This window comes from Macaca mulatta, chromosome 4 (assembly GCF_049350105.2).
Source record: "Macaca mulatta isolate MMU2019108-1 chromosome 4, T2T-MMU8v2.0, whole genome shotgun sequence".
Lineage (NCBI taxonomy): Eukaryota > Metazoa > Chordata > Mammalia > Primates > Cercopithecidae > Macaca > Macaca mulatta.
The window spans coordinates 68,898,647-68,912,374 of NC_133409.1; the positions used below are offsets into that span (position 1 = coordinate 68,898,647).

Consider the following 13,728-nt stretch of genomic DNA (forward strand, 5'->3'; position numbering starts at 1 on the left):
GGCTGGGCATAGAACACCACCGTGGCTCAAACTCAGAGTCTTTTTTTTTTTAAACTGTGTCTGGAGCACTTTGATAATCTCTCCAGAGATATTCGTTTGCTAAAATGAATTGCTAAATGTAGGAGAGAGTTTTGGGGGCATGACTGAAGCCTGCCATGGGTGCCAGTGATACTGGCAGCTTCCCTGGTGGGTGGGAAAGAGAAACCTGCCTGGTGGGTGGGTTCAGGACCTGGAAAAGACCTCCTCAGCCTAGTTCCTTGTTGCTTTGCTGCCGCCCCCAGGCAGTTCAGCCTGGGCTTAGTCAGCGTCTAGCAGCCTCACTGAACTTTTAGGACCAAGAGCCATCACACTGGCCTGCTGCTGCTGTTGCATAGGCGTGAGCTTGGTACTTGTCATCTCGCAACGTGCTCAGTGGCTCACCCAACTACAGTACCTGGTGGAGCTCTTGAGATACCCGTTTGCTCTCTGAGGTTTGGATCAGCAGTGACCCAGATAAGAGTTCATTTGTAAGAACAAAATATATATCATGCTTGGGAGGCTGAGGTGGGCGGATCACTTGATGTCAGGAGTTCGAGACAGGTCTGGCCAACATGGTGATACCCCGTCTCTGCTAAAAATACAAAAATTAGCTGGGTATGGTGGCAGGCGCCTGTAATCTCAGCTACTCGGGAGGCTGAGGCAGGAGAATCCCTTGAACTTGGGAGGCGGAGATTGCAGTGAGCTGAGATAGCACCACTACACTCCAGCCTGGGTGACAGAACGAGCCTCCATCTCACAAACAAAAAAAAAAAAAAAAAAGAAAAGAAAAGAAGAAAGAAAAGGAAATATATATCATGCTACCCCTTAGCTGAAGCCAGTGTCATCTCCTCCTAGCTTATTTCTGTGGCTTCTTAAGTGGTCTTGTCGTGTATACCTTCCTTTCTTACAGGGAAACCATAACCCATCGTGCCTCTGTCCTAACCCACCAATGGCTTTTCTCTTGCTCATGGTCAAGTTAGAGGCTTTACAGGGTCCTCTGAGTCTCCATATGCTCTGACCCTTCCCCCGCCATGGCCCCACCTCTGCTACAGTGACCCTGGGGCTCCTGGCAGCTTTTCAGACACAGCCTGGCATTATGTGTTTTCCCCTGATGCAGTGTCTTTAATCAGACGCCTTTCTCGCTGAACCTTACCCTGTCACTGCCCGATTTAAAACTCCAGGCCCCGCTACTCTCTATCTCTCTCCCCTGCCTAATTTTTCTGCAAAGTATTTATCACCCTTTGTCATGCTACCTATGGTACTTATTTGATTATTGTCTGTCTTCCCCTGTTAGAGTTTAATCCCCATGAGAGCAAATATTTTTGTCAGTTGTTTATTCTTCATCCCTGGCATCTAGGACAGCACCTGGCAGGTAGTAGATGCTCAGTAAATTGGTGCTGCAGGGGTTTGCCTGGTGTCCTGAGATCCTGATGTAGATGTGCCTAGTTCTAGAATAATCTGACATAACACGTGATGTGAATCTTCATGTGTGAGCGCTGGTATTTGTTTTACAGTGTTGATTTGTGAGATAATGCCATTCCTGCTCACTTGTGTTGGAATGTGTCTTCATGAGCAGGAGGAAAGGGAGGCGTTCTATATGGGGCGTGGGGATGGCCCCTGCTGGGAGCTCTCCTCTCTGCCACACAGCTGTCATTTGCGTCTGTGTCAGTGCCCCAGAAGTGAACCTTCATAGGATATAGGTAGGTCAGGACCTGCTCTCCTGGGTGACAAGAACAGCAATTCCTGTAAATATTATGTAAAACATTCCTTCACTTCACCATGGCGTCAGGTTCAGTCAGGCTATTTTGATTTTTTTTTTTTTTTTTGAGACAGAGTCTTGCTCTCTTGCCCAGGCTAGAGAGCAGTGGCATGATCTTGGCTCACTAAAACCTCTGCCTCCCGGGTTCCAGCAATTCTTCTGCCTCAGCCTCCTGAGTAGCTGAGATTACAGGCACGTGCCACTATGCTCGGCTAATTTTTGTATTTTTAGTGGCGACGGGGTTTCAACATGTTGGTCGGGCTGTTCTTGAACTCCAGACCTCGTGATCTGCCTGCCTTGATCTCCCAAAGTGCTGGGATTACAGGTGTGAGCCACTGTGCCTGGCCTATTTTGATGTTTTTAAAAAGGGCTTTGGGAGGACTTTGCTCTCTGGCTCTAAGCAAGCTTTAGCCATTTGTTTAACTTTTAAAACAAATGTGTATTCGGGAAATACTGGTAATATGGGACCCCACTGGAAAGGCATGTGCTTGTTTACCCATGCTACTTCTGTCTAAGGCACAAGGTGAGGCCATCCTACCCCAACCACTCTAAATGGCCTGGCCACCTGTGCAGATGGGTACCCGGTGGGGCTGGGCCCTTGGTTGGCATCAGGCAGGTTCATCTGCATGCCTTGCGTGCTCCCCAGCTTGTCAAGCCTCCATCTGCTTTGTTCTTCACTCTGGCGTCCCATGGACCTTCCTCAATCTGGATTTAGGAACATGCCCTCTGGCCTTCATGAGCCACAACTGTAGAGGCTATAAGAAAATCAAAGTTTGCTTCTCTATTTTGCTGGAGCACTCCTTTCCAAAATAGGAGGTAAATATATGAAGATGCAAGGCCCAATGTGTCTTAAAATATCTGTCGTATTTTCTCTACTCTTTCTAGATAGATTGGGAATGTCTTAGTTCATTTTCTGTCACTGTGACAGAAGACTACAGACTAGGTAATGTATAAAGAAAATAAATTTATTTCTTTTAGTTCTGGAGGAAGCTCAATGTCAGCAGGCTTCCCAATGGAAGCCAAGAGCAAGGATTCCAGAATCCCAAGAGGAAACAATTTCCAACCTCAAGGCCTGGGAAGTTCAAGGTTGAGGGGTCATATCTGGTTGGCTTCTGGTGAGAGCCTTCATCCCATGTCATAGCATGGCAGAAAACTGCAAGGGCAGGCGAGTGCTTGAGAAAAGAGATGGGGCAAAGGGGGCCTACCCACTTTATAACAACCAGCCTCATGGGAACCAACCCAGTCTCTGGAGAACGGTGTTAATGCACACATGAGGGCATGCCCCCATGACCTAATTGCCTCTGAAAGTTCCCACTACCTCTCACCCAGTACTGTTGCACTGGGGACCAAATTTCACCCTGAGTTTTGGAGGGGTCAAACCACATCCACACCACAGCAGGGAGGATGTAGGCCTTGAGATTGGAAATGGTTTCCTCTCGGGTTTCTGGAATCCTTGCTGTTGGCTTCCACGCTCTGTTGCTTTAGGGAAACCCACTGACATTAATTCTCTATCTTCCATGTGTGGCCTGGTTTTCTTCTGAAAGCTTCCAGGATCCTCCCTTTATCCCCGGTGTTCTGACTTTGTATAGTGATGTGTCATGGGGTAGGTTTGGCCCCTTGTTAAGTGGGAACATATATTTTTGCAGATTCCAGGGCTGATTTAAATATTTAATGTTATATTACTTAAATACATACCACTTAAAACTGGGTATAAATTCCTTATGCTATGGTTATAAAAATCACATCCAAATTGCAAATTAAACATGAAGTACCCAGCTAATGAAACTCAAATGCACAACATCGCTTTGCTGTGATGGCTGGCTTCACTCCTTTTGTCACAGGAATTAGGTACAGATTGCCGTCGCTCAGTGTCCTTTGAGTGATAACGTTTGGCTTCACTTGGCGTGAATGAGTCATGTATATATTAAATCTACCCTGTGGCTTTTTTCTCATTAGCCACAATAATTAACATAATTCTGCTTGATGCCAATGTGTAAACACAGAGGAGCCCGGCACAGCGTGGTTATAGCACGGCTGTCCAGACTATTCTTAGACTGTGCTTGCTTACAGGAATTATTTTGGATTGTCATTACAACGAAAACATGAAATGTAAATGTTTTCATAGAGAGCTCACATAATCCCGAGGAATTTGGTTCTTTTTATATGCTTCCTGTGCCGGTTTTCTCCCATAAGCCTATAGAAAGGTGAGCTATAAGAAATCGTGGCTATTGTTCAGATGAGTGGTTGAACAGGTCATAATAAACTGGCATTTGCCCCTCCCCACCCCTGCCACCCCACGTTTCTCTGTCAGCTGCCGCAATTTGCACAGCAGTTTGATCCCATGTTACGTCGCCATCCATATTTTGAGATGGAGACAGATGAGAGCTGTTAGCCACGGTCATTTTCAGGGAGCTGCTAAGCTGTGTCTCCTGGAGCTTGGAGACCATGATCCATTTTTCAGGTGAAGTTTTAGCTTAAACATTGCTGCCCGCCACCTTCACTGCTGTGGGCAGGGGTAACATTTGTATTTTTTGGAAGCTAACATGACATCGGAGAGGGCTCACAGTGTAAACTTTCTGGCTAGTTAGAAGTGTGTGTGTATATCTGTGTGTTTATTTGTGTGTGTGTGTGCGCGCGCGTGCATGTGGAGTGATGTGGAGTGTGTGCATTCCTGTGTGTGTATGCTTGTGTATATATTTGTGTGTGTGTGCATGTGAGTGTATGATTGTGTGTGGAGTGTGTGTATTCATCTGTGTGTATGTTTGTGTATATATTTGTGTGTGTGTGTGTGCCTGTGAATGAGTGGTGTGGATTGTGTGTATTAATCTGTGTGTATGTGTATATATTTGTGTGTGTGTGCATGTGAGTGTATGAGTGTGTGTGGAGTGTGTGTATTCATCTGTGTGTATGTGTATATATTTGTGTGTGTGTGTGTGCATGTGAGTCTATGAGTGGTGTGGAGTGTGTGTATTCATCTGTGTGTATGTTTGTGTATATATTTGTGTGTGTGTGTGCCTGTGAGTGGTGTGGAGTGTGTGTATTCATCTGTGTGTATGTGTATATATTTGTGTGTGTGTGTGTGTGCATGTGAGTGTATGAGTGGTGTGGAGTGTGTGTATTCATCTATGTGTATGTTTGTGTATATTTGTGTGTGTGTGTGCATGTGAGTATATGACTAGTGTGGAGTGTGTCTATTCATGTATGTGTATGTTTGTGTACATATTTGTGTGTGTGTGCATGTGAGTAGTGTGGAGTGTGTGTATTCATGTGTGTGTATGTTTGTGTATATATTTGTGTGTGTGTGTGGATGTGAGTGTATTAATGGTGTGGAGTGTGTGTATTCATCTGTGTGTTTGTGTATATATTTGTGTGTGTGTGTGCATGTGAGTAGTGTGGAGTGTGTGTATTCATGTGTGTGTATGTTTGTGTATATATTTGTGTGTGTGTGTGGATGTGAGTGTATTAATGGTGTGGAGTGTGTATTCATCTGTGTGTTTGTGTATATATTTGTATGTGTGTGTGCATGTGAGTGGTGTGGAGTGTGTGTATTCATGTGTGTGTATGTTTGTGTATATATTTGTGTGTGTGTACCTGTGAGTGAGTGGTGTGGTGTGTGTGTATTCATCTGTGTGTATGTGTGTGTATTTGTGTGTGTGTGCATGTGAGTGTGAGTGGTGTGGTGTGTGTGTATTCATCTATGTGTATGTTTGTGTATATATTTTTGTGTGTGCATGTGAGTGTATGAGTGGTGTGGAGTGTGTCTATTCATGTGTGTGTATGTTTGTGTACATATTTGTGTGTGTGTGGATGTGAGTGTATGAATGGTGTGGAGTGTGTGTATTCATCTGTGTATCTGTGTATATATTTGTGTGTGTGTGTGCATGTGAGTGGTATGGAGTGTGTGTATTCATGTGTGTGTATGTTTGTGTATATATTTGTGTGTGTGTGTGTGTGCATGTGAGTGTATTAGTGTGGAGTGTGTGTATTCGTGTGTATATGTGTATATATTTGTGTGTGTGTGCATGTGTTTGGTATGGAGTGTGTGTATTCATGTGTGTGTATGTTTGTGTATATATTTGTGTGTGCATGTGAGTGGTGTGGAGTGTATATATTCATGTGTGTGTATGTTTGTGTATATATTTGTGTGTGTGTGGATGTGAGTGTATGAATGGTATTGAGTGTGTGTATTAATGTGTGTGTATGTTTGTGTATATATTTGTGTGTGTGTGCATGTAAGTGAGTGGTATGGAGTGTTTATATTCATGTGTGTGTGTGTTTGTGTATATATTTGTGTGTGTGTGGATGTGAGTGTATGAATGGTATGGAGTGTGTGTATTAATGTGTGTGTATGTTTGTGTATATATTTGTGTGTGTGTGCGCTTGTAAGTGTATGAGTGGTATGGATTTTGTGTATTAATGTGTGTGTATGTTTGTGTATATATTTGTGTGTGTGTGCGCTTGTAAGTGTATGAGTGGTATGGATTTTGTGTATTAATGTGTGTGTATGTTTGTGTATATATTTGTGTGTGTGTGCTTGTGAGTGTATGAGTGGCATGAATTTTGTGTATTCATGTGTGTGTGTGTTTGTGTATATATTTGTGTGTGTGTGTGTGTGTTGTCACTGCAGGCCAGCTGTGTTTCAGGACTCTGCTTTGCTTGCATTTCTGCATCCTGGTACCTGAGCCTGTTCTGAGCTTCCATCCGTGGCATGCCCAGCACCAGGCTCTGCAGCGCTTCCCAGTGTGGTGGCAGTGTGGGGTACCGCTGCTGCTTGCAAGCTGGGGCAGGGGTGCTGGTGATGGCCAAGCCTGCACTGCGTGTTGGTTTGTGAGGTGTCTTCAGGGCTCCGGTGTGCTCCTGTCATTGCTGTCCTTCTCCAAAACCTCTCAGGCTCAGAACCTGGATCTTATCTTTACCTTTTCTTTCCCCCTCATCCCCCATCCAGTTCATCTCCAAACTCCATCTGTTTATTCCTCCCTATTATCACTGTTTTAAAATCTTATTCTTGCCGGGATCATCTTCAAGCCCTGTTGCTTCGCACCTGATGCATGGCCTTTGCACTGCCTCCTGCCCCCTCCCTGTTACCCGCGCTCCGCAGCGGGGCCAGCTCTTCCTTCTGTCATTCCCCTCACTTGTTCTGGAGCCGTGGAACCTTCAGTGAGAACAGTCTCTGCAGGACAAGGGGAGCCGGCAGCCTATGGGCCAATGGGTTTTGTTTATCCTACACAATATTTTAAGAAGTTGCCAGACAGCTTTAAAAACTGGATTTTTCTACGTTAAAAAACTCTACTTTCAGTTATTCCTGAAAACATAGACAATCCAGCAGCACTGAGCACATATTCTTAGAAGGTGACAGGAGGTGGGAATGGTGTGTTCCCTGCTCCTTCCCCTCGGGCCGTGTTTTCTGCAGTTTGCTGCACTCCTCACTCTATGGTATAGCCCCTCAGCCTGCCCCATTTCTGTCACCTGTCTGGCCCCCATCAACATGCATGTTTGTAGCCCAGAGTTGACTGGCTTCCAGGTCAGGGACCTTTCTACACCCATAGTTAGAACTCATCTTGTCTTTTTGCCTCCTGCTACCATTTTGCCTCTTGGGAGTTCTCTCCCTTCCCCCTAAACCTGTTCAAATCCTGTCATTCCACAAGGCCAGCTCACCTCCTCCCTCCTATGTGAAACCTCCCTGCCTGCCGCTGGCAGAGTTTTCTCCCTCCCTGAATTACTAAAGCACTCCAGGTTTGTCTGTGGCTTTGGGGCCATTGCGTGTCATTGTGTTTGTCAGAGCTGTGTTTAGACGGCCCGTCCCCCAGGGCCAGGGCCTCACTGTGGCTGACACACAGCGCCTTGCTCACTGTGGACTGTGGGTTCTCAACAAATCTACGACAAGAAAGGTGTGTAGAGGTGACCCAGGGCCTCATGCTATGGGTACCAATAGGAGGGCCTCTCACTAATGTGGGGCAGGGTGTAGCTGATAACTTCCCCAGCAGCTCTGAAGACGGTTGTTTCCCTTTTTGTCACCAGAGCCACTGTTTAGGGACACATCTTTAATGTGGGAAAATGCCCAAACACAACTAAGCTCTGGGACATCATGGTAGGCCATGGGTGTGTTCCCTCCGTTGTAAGTGATTTGATCTGTCACTAAGGTCATTCAGCGATACTGCTTTAAGATCAGCATACAGAAAAGAAAGTTAAATAGGACTTCAGTGAAATTTAGAATATTTCCATACTTCTCATTCAGAATATTAAGTACAAATCTACAGGATTCTCTACTTGGTACTAGGTGCTGTCTTTGCCTCCCAGGACTCTCCCTCCCAAGAGCCTCTGGGTCTCTGTGTTCTTCTCACCTGGGTTTTGTTTCAGCCCCACTGACATTCAGAACACCTGGAGCGCATGCTGAGCTGGGAGCACGATGCCTGTCCTCTCCTATGCCTCTGATAAATCCGGGTGGGATTTCTGAGAAGCAGCATAGGTTGGTAAAAAGCGCAGATGCTTAATGACTGTTGTGATGACTCAATCACTTGAGGTTTTCCCCAACCCTTGAGATCTGGGCTTTGTTTGCATCAGCTTTCTGGCTTGCAAAACCAAGCTCAGGGTTTCTTATCACATGCCCTTGGGTAGTGAGAGCGACCTTGAGATGCCTGGCATTTTTTTTCTTTACTCCTGTCGAGCCCCTTTGAGAGGGAAAGGAGCTTTGCTTCCCAACTTCTGGGCCAGAGGGCGAGTGTACTCCAGGGCAGCACTGTCTAATAGCGCTTTGTGCCACAATGCAAGCGTTCTCCATCTGTGCTCTCCGGTGCAGTAGCCACTGGCCTCGTGTAGCTATTGAGCACTTGAGATGTGGCCATTGCGACTGAGGAACTGAATTGTATTTCATTTTAGTGTATTCAAATGTGCTTACCACATGTGCTTACCATATGGGACAGCCCAAATCTCAGGGGCTGGGGAAAATGGGTCAGTGCAATACCTAACAGAGAGCCGTGCGCAGTGCTAATGGGAAGATGCCTAATTGAAGATGCCTACTGCGTAGGGCGAGGCTCTACACTGCTGTGCAAGTCAAAGCCTGTTTGGCCAAACTTGGCTGGCATCAAAACGTTTTGAATAATATTTGCAGAAAAACCCATTGCTGTGCTGTTCTGAGGAGGGCATTAGTTACTAATCGTTCTTTCATTTCCTTTAAAAATAGCAGACACCAAGCTCCGTTAGTTGTGATTTAAGGACCCACAGTGGTATAGCTTGTGAGTGCAGTCACCTACCGCATAACAGCATTTCAGTCAACAGTGGACTGCATATATGACAGTGGTCCCATAAGATTATAAGACCCTATTTTTACTGTACCATTTCTACGTTTAGATGCACAAATACTTCCCACTGTGTTACTGTTGCCTACATTATTCCATATGGTAATATACTGTCCAGGTTTATAACCTAGGAGCAATAGGCTGTGCCATACAGCCTGGGTGTGTGGTAAGCTAGGTCATCTAGATTTGTGTAAATTCACTCTGTGATGCTTGCACAACAATGCTCCTAGCCATCGAAAGGTCATCCTTCAGCTTTATTATCATCAAAGCATTTCAACTTCCTGTTTCTACATCATCAGCTTCTATTAATAGCTACAGGATTGTTAAGTATAAATATGAAAATTATGTTGAGGAGTACAAGATCTTTCTTCCATTAGGCAGAACCGCACAGATGAGATCTAAAACATTCACATTGATAAATACTGCTTTTGAAGTGGATTTTTCCCCATAAGAGCCAAGCAAAGGATCAAAACAGAAATTCTCCACAGAAACAGGAATAAATCACTAGAGAGGTTGTTTCTGGAATTTTCCTGTCCATTGAGCGCCTGCCCATGGAGCTAATGTCAGCAAGGATAGTGTATCATATTCCTTGACTTCCTCAGTATACTAGGGTCCTCACTTTTGTGTTGTAACACACACGCAAGAGGTTGAGTAGTATTACTGAATAAATGCACTTTAGTAGGAAGGAAACTTTCAGAAAGTCAGCCTCTCCTGGGAAGCCAAGACAAACAGCTCTTGGAGCCAAGACACAGAGAGGCCACACCCAGGGAATGCCCAGGTGTCCCCAGTGTCCCCATGCACACTTTTCTCTCTAGCTCCTGCAGATGCTTCTCAGCCATCCCTGTGGCTGGAAGGAGTTGGATTGCGGTGACTCCTGATGAAATGCAAAATTGCAGGACTCTCTTAAATGCTCTTTTATTTTGACATTTTAAAATGCTATTCTGAGAGGTATAGAGAAGACTTAGGTAACAGAAGAGATGAGAAGTAGCCAAGATCTCCTCTGAAGTTCAGATTCCAAGTTAGTGAGGTCTTGCACCAAATCCAGCTGGCCCTTCTTCCCTCTTTTCGGGACTAGATGTCTTTGGTGGCAGGAATATTAAACTAGACCCACGCTGACTGCAACAATGAAAGGGGTTGACTCACTCACCGATAGGCAGGCTTCAGAGGTGGTTTGATGCAGGGATGTGGTGATTTTACCTAGAGCCCTGTTTTCTTATTCTCTTCAGCTCCGCCCACTGTGGAGTCAGCGCCTCATCCTAAACTCAGCCTCTCTTCAGGGTTGTATGGTGGCCACCGGTAACTTCTGGTGCCACACTTCTTTGGTTCAGAGGGAGTGAAGGGGACGTTCTTGTTAAAAGAGCACCTTTTCCCAGAGCCCCCTCAGTTCTTAGTTGGACCACGTGTCTTCTCTTACGTCAGTAACTGGGGCTAAAGCAATGCTGATGCCCTAAATCCCATGGTGGAGTCAGGTTTTCCATAGACCCAGAGCTGTGAAGGAAGATGTGGACCCCCAAATAAAGATTGGGGTAATCGCCCAGCAAAGAGTAGCTCTTAGATAGGAAACTACCATCTCCCAGCTCTATCATCTGCCAGTCTCCCCTTATATACTTACAGATGCAGCTTTCTGCTAGAAAGTAGAAAATTCTCACTTTTTTGAAAGATTACTTTTATGGCTTTGTGACTATTAATTCTCCTTTGCTCCCCCCCTTCTTTTCCCCCACTCTTCTTTTCCTTCCTTCCTTCATTTCTCTTCTTCCTCTGTCCCCATCCCTCCTTCCCTTTTCCTTTCTTCTCCCCTCTTCTCCTCTTTACCCCTTCATCCTGTTTCCCCTTTCTTCTCTTTCCTTCCCTCCTCTCCTCCTAGCCTCTCCTTACCCTCTTATCCGTCAGCCCTTCTCAATTGATGATCTAGTTGTTTGTTCAACTTAATCTAACTGGTGGGGTACAGTTAGGTTTCTTACTAAATTAAACACCTTCATATCCTCCCACTGTCCCCCAGGAAGAAGAAATGCCAGAGGTAGAAATTGACATTGATGATCTTCTTGATGCAGACAGTGATGAAGAGAGAGCTTCAAAATTACAGGTAAGCAGTTTTCAAAATTCTAATCATGGATACTCGGGAGTCTACTTGGGTCTCCAGAGCTTGGCATGAACTGATTCCGCCCTGTGGTGGAGTTGGCACCAGGACCTGGGCCATGGCTGTTTGCAGAGAGGAAGGCAATGGGCTGCTAAGTGTTCGCCCTCTTAAACTGCCTCTCTGAGGATAAAGCAGCTCTTGACTATAGTCTGTTCTCAAAGTACCTTATGGGTGTAACTTTCTCCAGCCCCATTTTCTTGGGAGAAACAGCTGATTCTGCTTCCAAAGATCCACTTGCCAGGGAAGGAAATTGATACCCCACAGTTGCATGAGAAAGAGAAGGACTGAGCTAGCACTGGAATATCCAAGCCCAGGGCTCCGGTATCACAGTTGTGGACTGTATCATTCATGAAATTAATTTCTAAATATGATTGCTTATGACATAATTCTATTTAGTAGACGATCTCTTCATAGACAGTGTTCACCTCATAGCATTGCAGTACAACGATGGATATTGAGATGTCTAGTATTTCTTTAGTGGACAGCAATAAAGTACAGTACTTATTTCCCTTCCCACAGTAGGTCAAATCTATCATTTTTAAATCTACATTTGGGAGTTTCTAAAACCAGTTGACTTTTGACTTGCCATTGTTCTTAATGTCCACTGATAATTACTGTTAATGGCTGTTGGTGACCACAAATGGCAAATAGCCACTACGGCAATCAAAGGGCACATTTTAATGTATTAATGTGTTTAATGCATTAGTCATTACTAGTGTCCCTTGAGTGGTGAACAGTCTGAGTTATGAAAATTAGTTCTTCTTAGTAGATTTAGCTGGGAGAAAATAGCATCCTAGTTATAAAATTTTAAAAAGATAATGCAGGTATCAGTTCTATAGAAAATGTAATGACATAACAAAGTTTTCTTAACATTGAGAACTTGAAAGGAGTTTTTAAGCTATCATCACCCCCCAACTCCCAGTTCCCAGGTGAGGACCCAAGCTAGTTTATGGCTACATTGCACTTAAACCCTTTGCTTTCTGAGTGCAGTGTGGGTGCCACCATCTTGCACAGGCTGGCTCAACTTGAATATCCACCAAGTTGGCAGCCAAAGGAAAGGTGTGTGCATGCGTGTGTGCACACAGAGGAGGCAAAAAGTCATTGACCGGAGGAGTGGGTTTGAAACCATTTGGATCTTGCTGGGTTATATCCAGTTAATTAAAGGAAAACTGGAGAGGGGGATTTGGTTCCTGTGGAAGGCCATCCTGGATTTGAGCTACTGAGTTAGTCCAGATCTCTCTGAAGTCTCCAACCTAATGGATGCTTGAGCGTCCCTGTCCTTCTTTAAAAGAAACTGTTCCTCAGCAAGGCATTCAAGACGTGGTCAAGGGGCCCGGTGTGGTAGCTCATGCCTGTAATCCCAGTGCTTTGGGAGGCCAAGGCGAGTGGATCACGCGAGGTCAGGAGTTTGAGACCAGCCTGGCTAACATGGCAAAAACCCGTCTCTACTAAAAATACAAAAATTAGCCAGGCGTGGTGGTGTGCACCTGTAGTCCCAGCTATTCGGAAGGCTGAGGCAGGAGAATTGCTTGAACCGGGAGGCGGAGGTTGCAATGAGCTGAGATCATACCACTGCACTCTAGTCTGGGAGACAGAGCAAGACTGTGTCTCAAAACAAACAAACAAACAAACACACAGACAAAAAAAAAAAAACAAACAAAAAACGAACAAAAAAACTGGTCAAGGGTTATGTTTTGTTTTCAATGCTATGGTAGCAATAAATAAATAAATAAATAAATATTTTCCTGTTCAAAAAATTTTTTCATGTAGCACGTGTGTGTGCAGGCTGAAGAATTTATGAAGGTTAAACGTTTTGTATCTTCAGACAACCAACTGGTGCTGAAATGAAGTGTGTTTCTAGATAGTATGAAATCTTGCTTTACCATTATAAAATAATACTATGAATATAAAATGATGTTTAATTTTGCCTTAAAAATAATACTGAATTTTAAGATAATAAAACTGATCTTCTGTGTGTTTAATTCTAGGAAGCTCTTGTAGACTGCTACAAACCAACAGAGGTAAACAAATCACTTTTCCTAAATGCCATGTTTGAACTGGTTTTTATTAAATCAATTTGTCTATTTTTAAAGCAAACCACAATAAGTGGATTTGAGTGTGTGTATACCAATTAGCAATTATTATCCATGAGTGCATATGTTTGAATAGCTCTAACTTCATTATTTCTAAATACTTAAAATTAATGGAGCAGAGTGTGTTGCTTGTGTTAGATAAAAGCCAGACTTCAAAGGAAATTGTGAAAGGGTTTGGAATCATTTTAGTAAAAGTTTTAGGTTTATAACTGGTTTATACATCCTATTAGTTTATTGGTATGTATTTTTTAAAAGCTTAAAGTCAGCTCTGTCTTTCCAAAGAGTTACCTTTATTGGGAAAAAAAATGTTATGCTTTGTTTAGATATTTATGAAGTATAATGTATAAACATTAGCAGAAAAATGGGTATTAATGTGATTAGACTAAAGCATTTAATGTAGACTCTCATGACTGACAGCATAGAGTA

General features: G+C 44.1%; 1 protein-coding gene across 1 annotated transcript in view; it reads left to right on the forward strand.

The window, feature by feature from the left end:
- PPP1R14C (protein phosphatase 1 regulatory inhibitor subunit 14C) overlaps positions 1-13,728 on the forward strand; it is a 108,080-nt gene that overhangs the window by 61,134 nt on the left and 33,218 nt on the right. The window contains exons 2-3 of the mRNA XM_015137129.3: positions 11,072-11,155; positions 13,198-13,230. Coding sequence (XP_014992615.1) covers positions 11,072-11,155; positions 13,198-13,230 — 117 coding nt within the window. The remainder of the gene's footprint in view (positions 1-11,071; positions 11,156-13,197; positions 13,231-13,728) is intronic.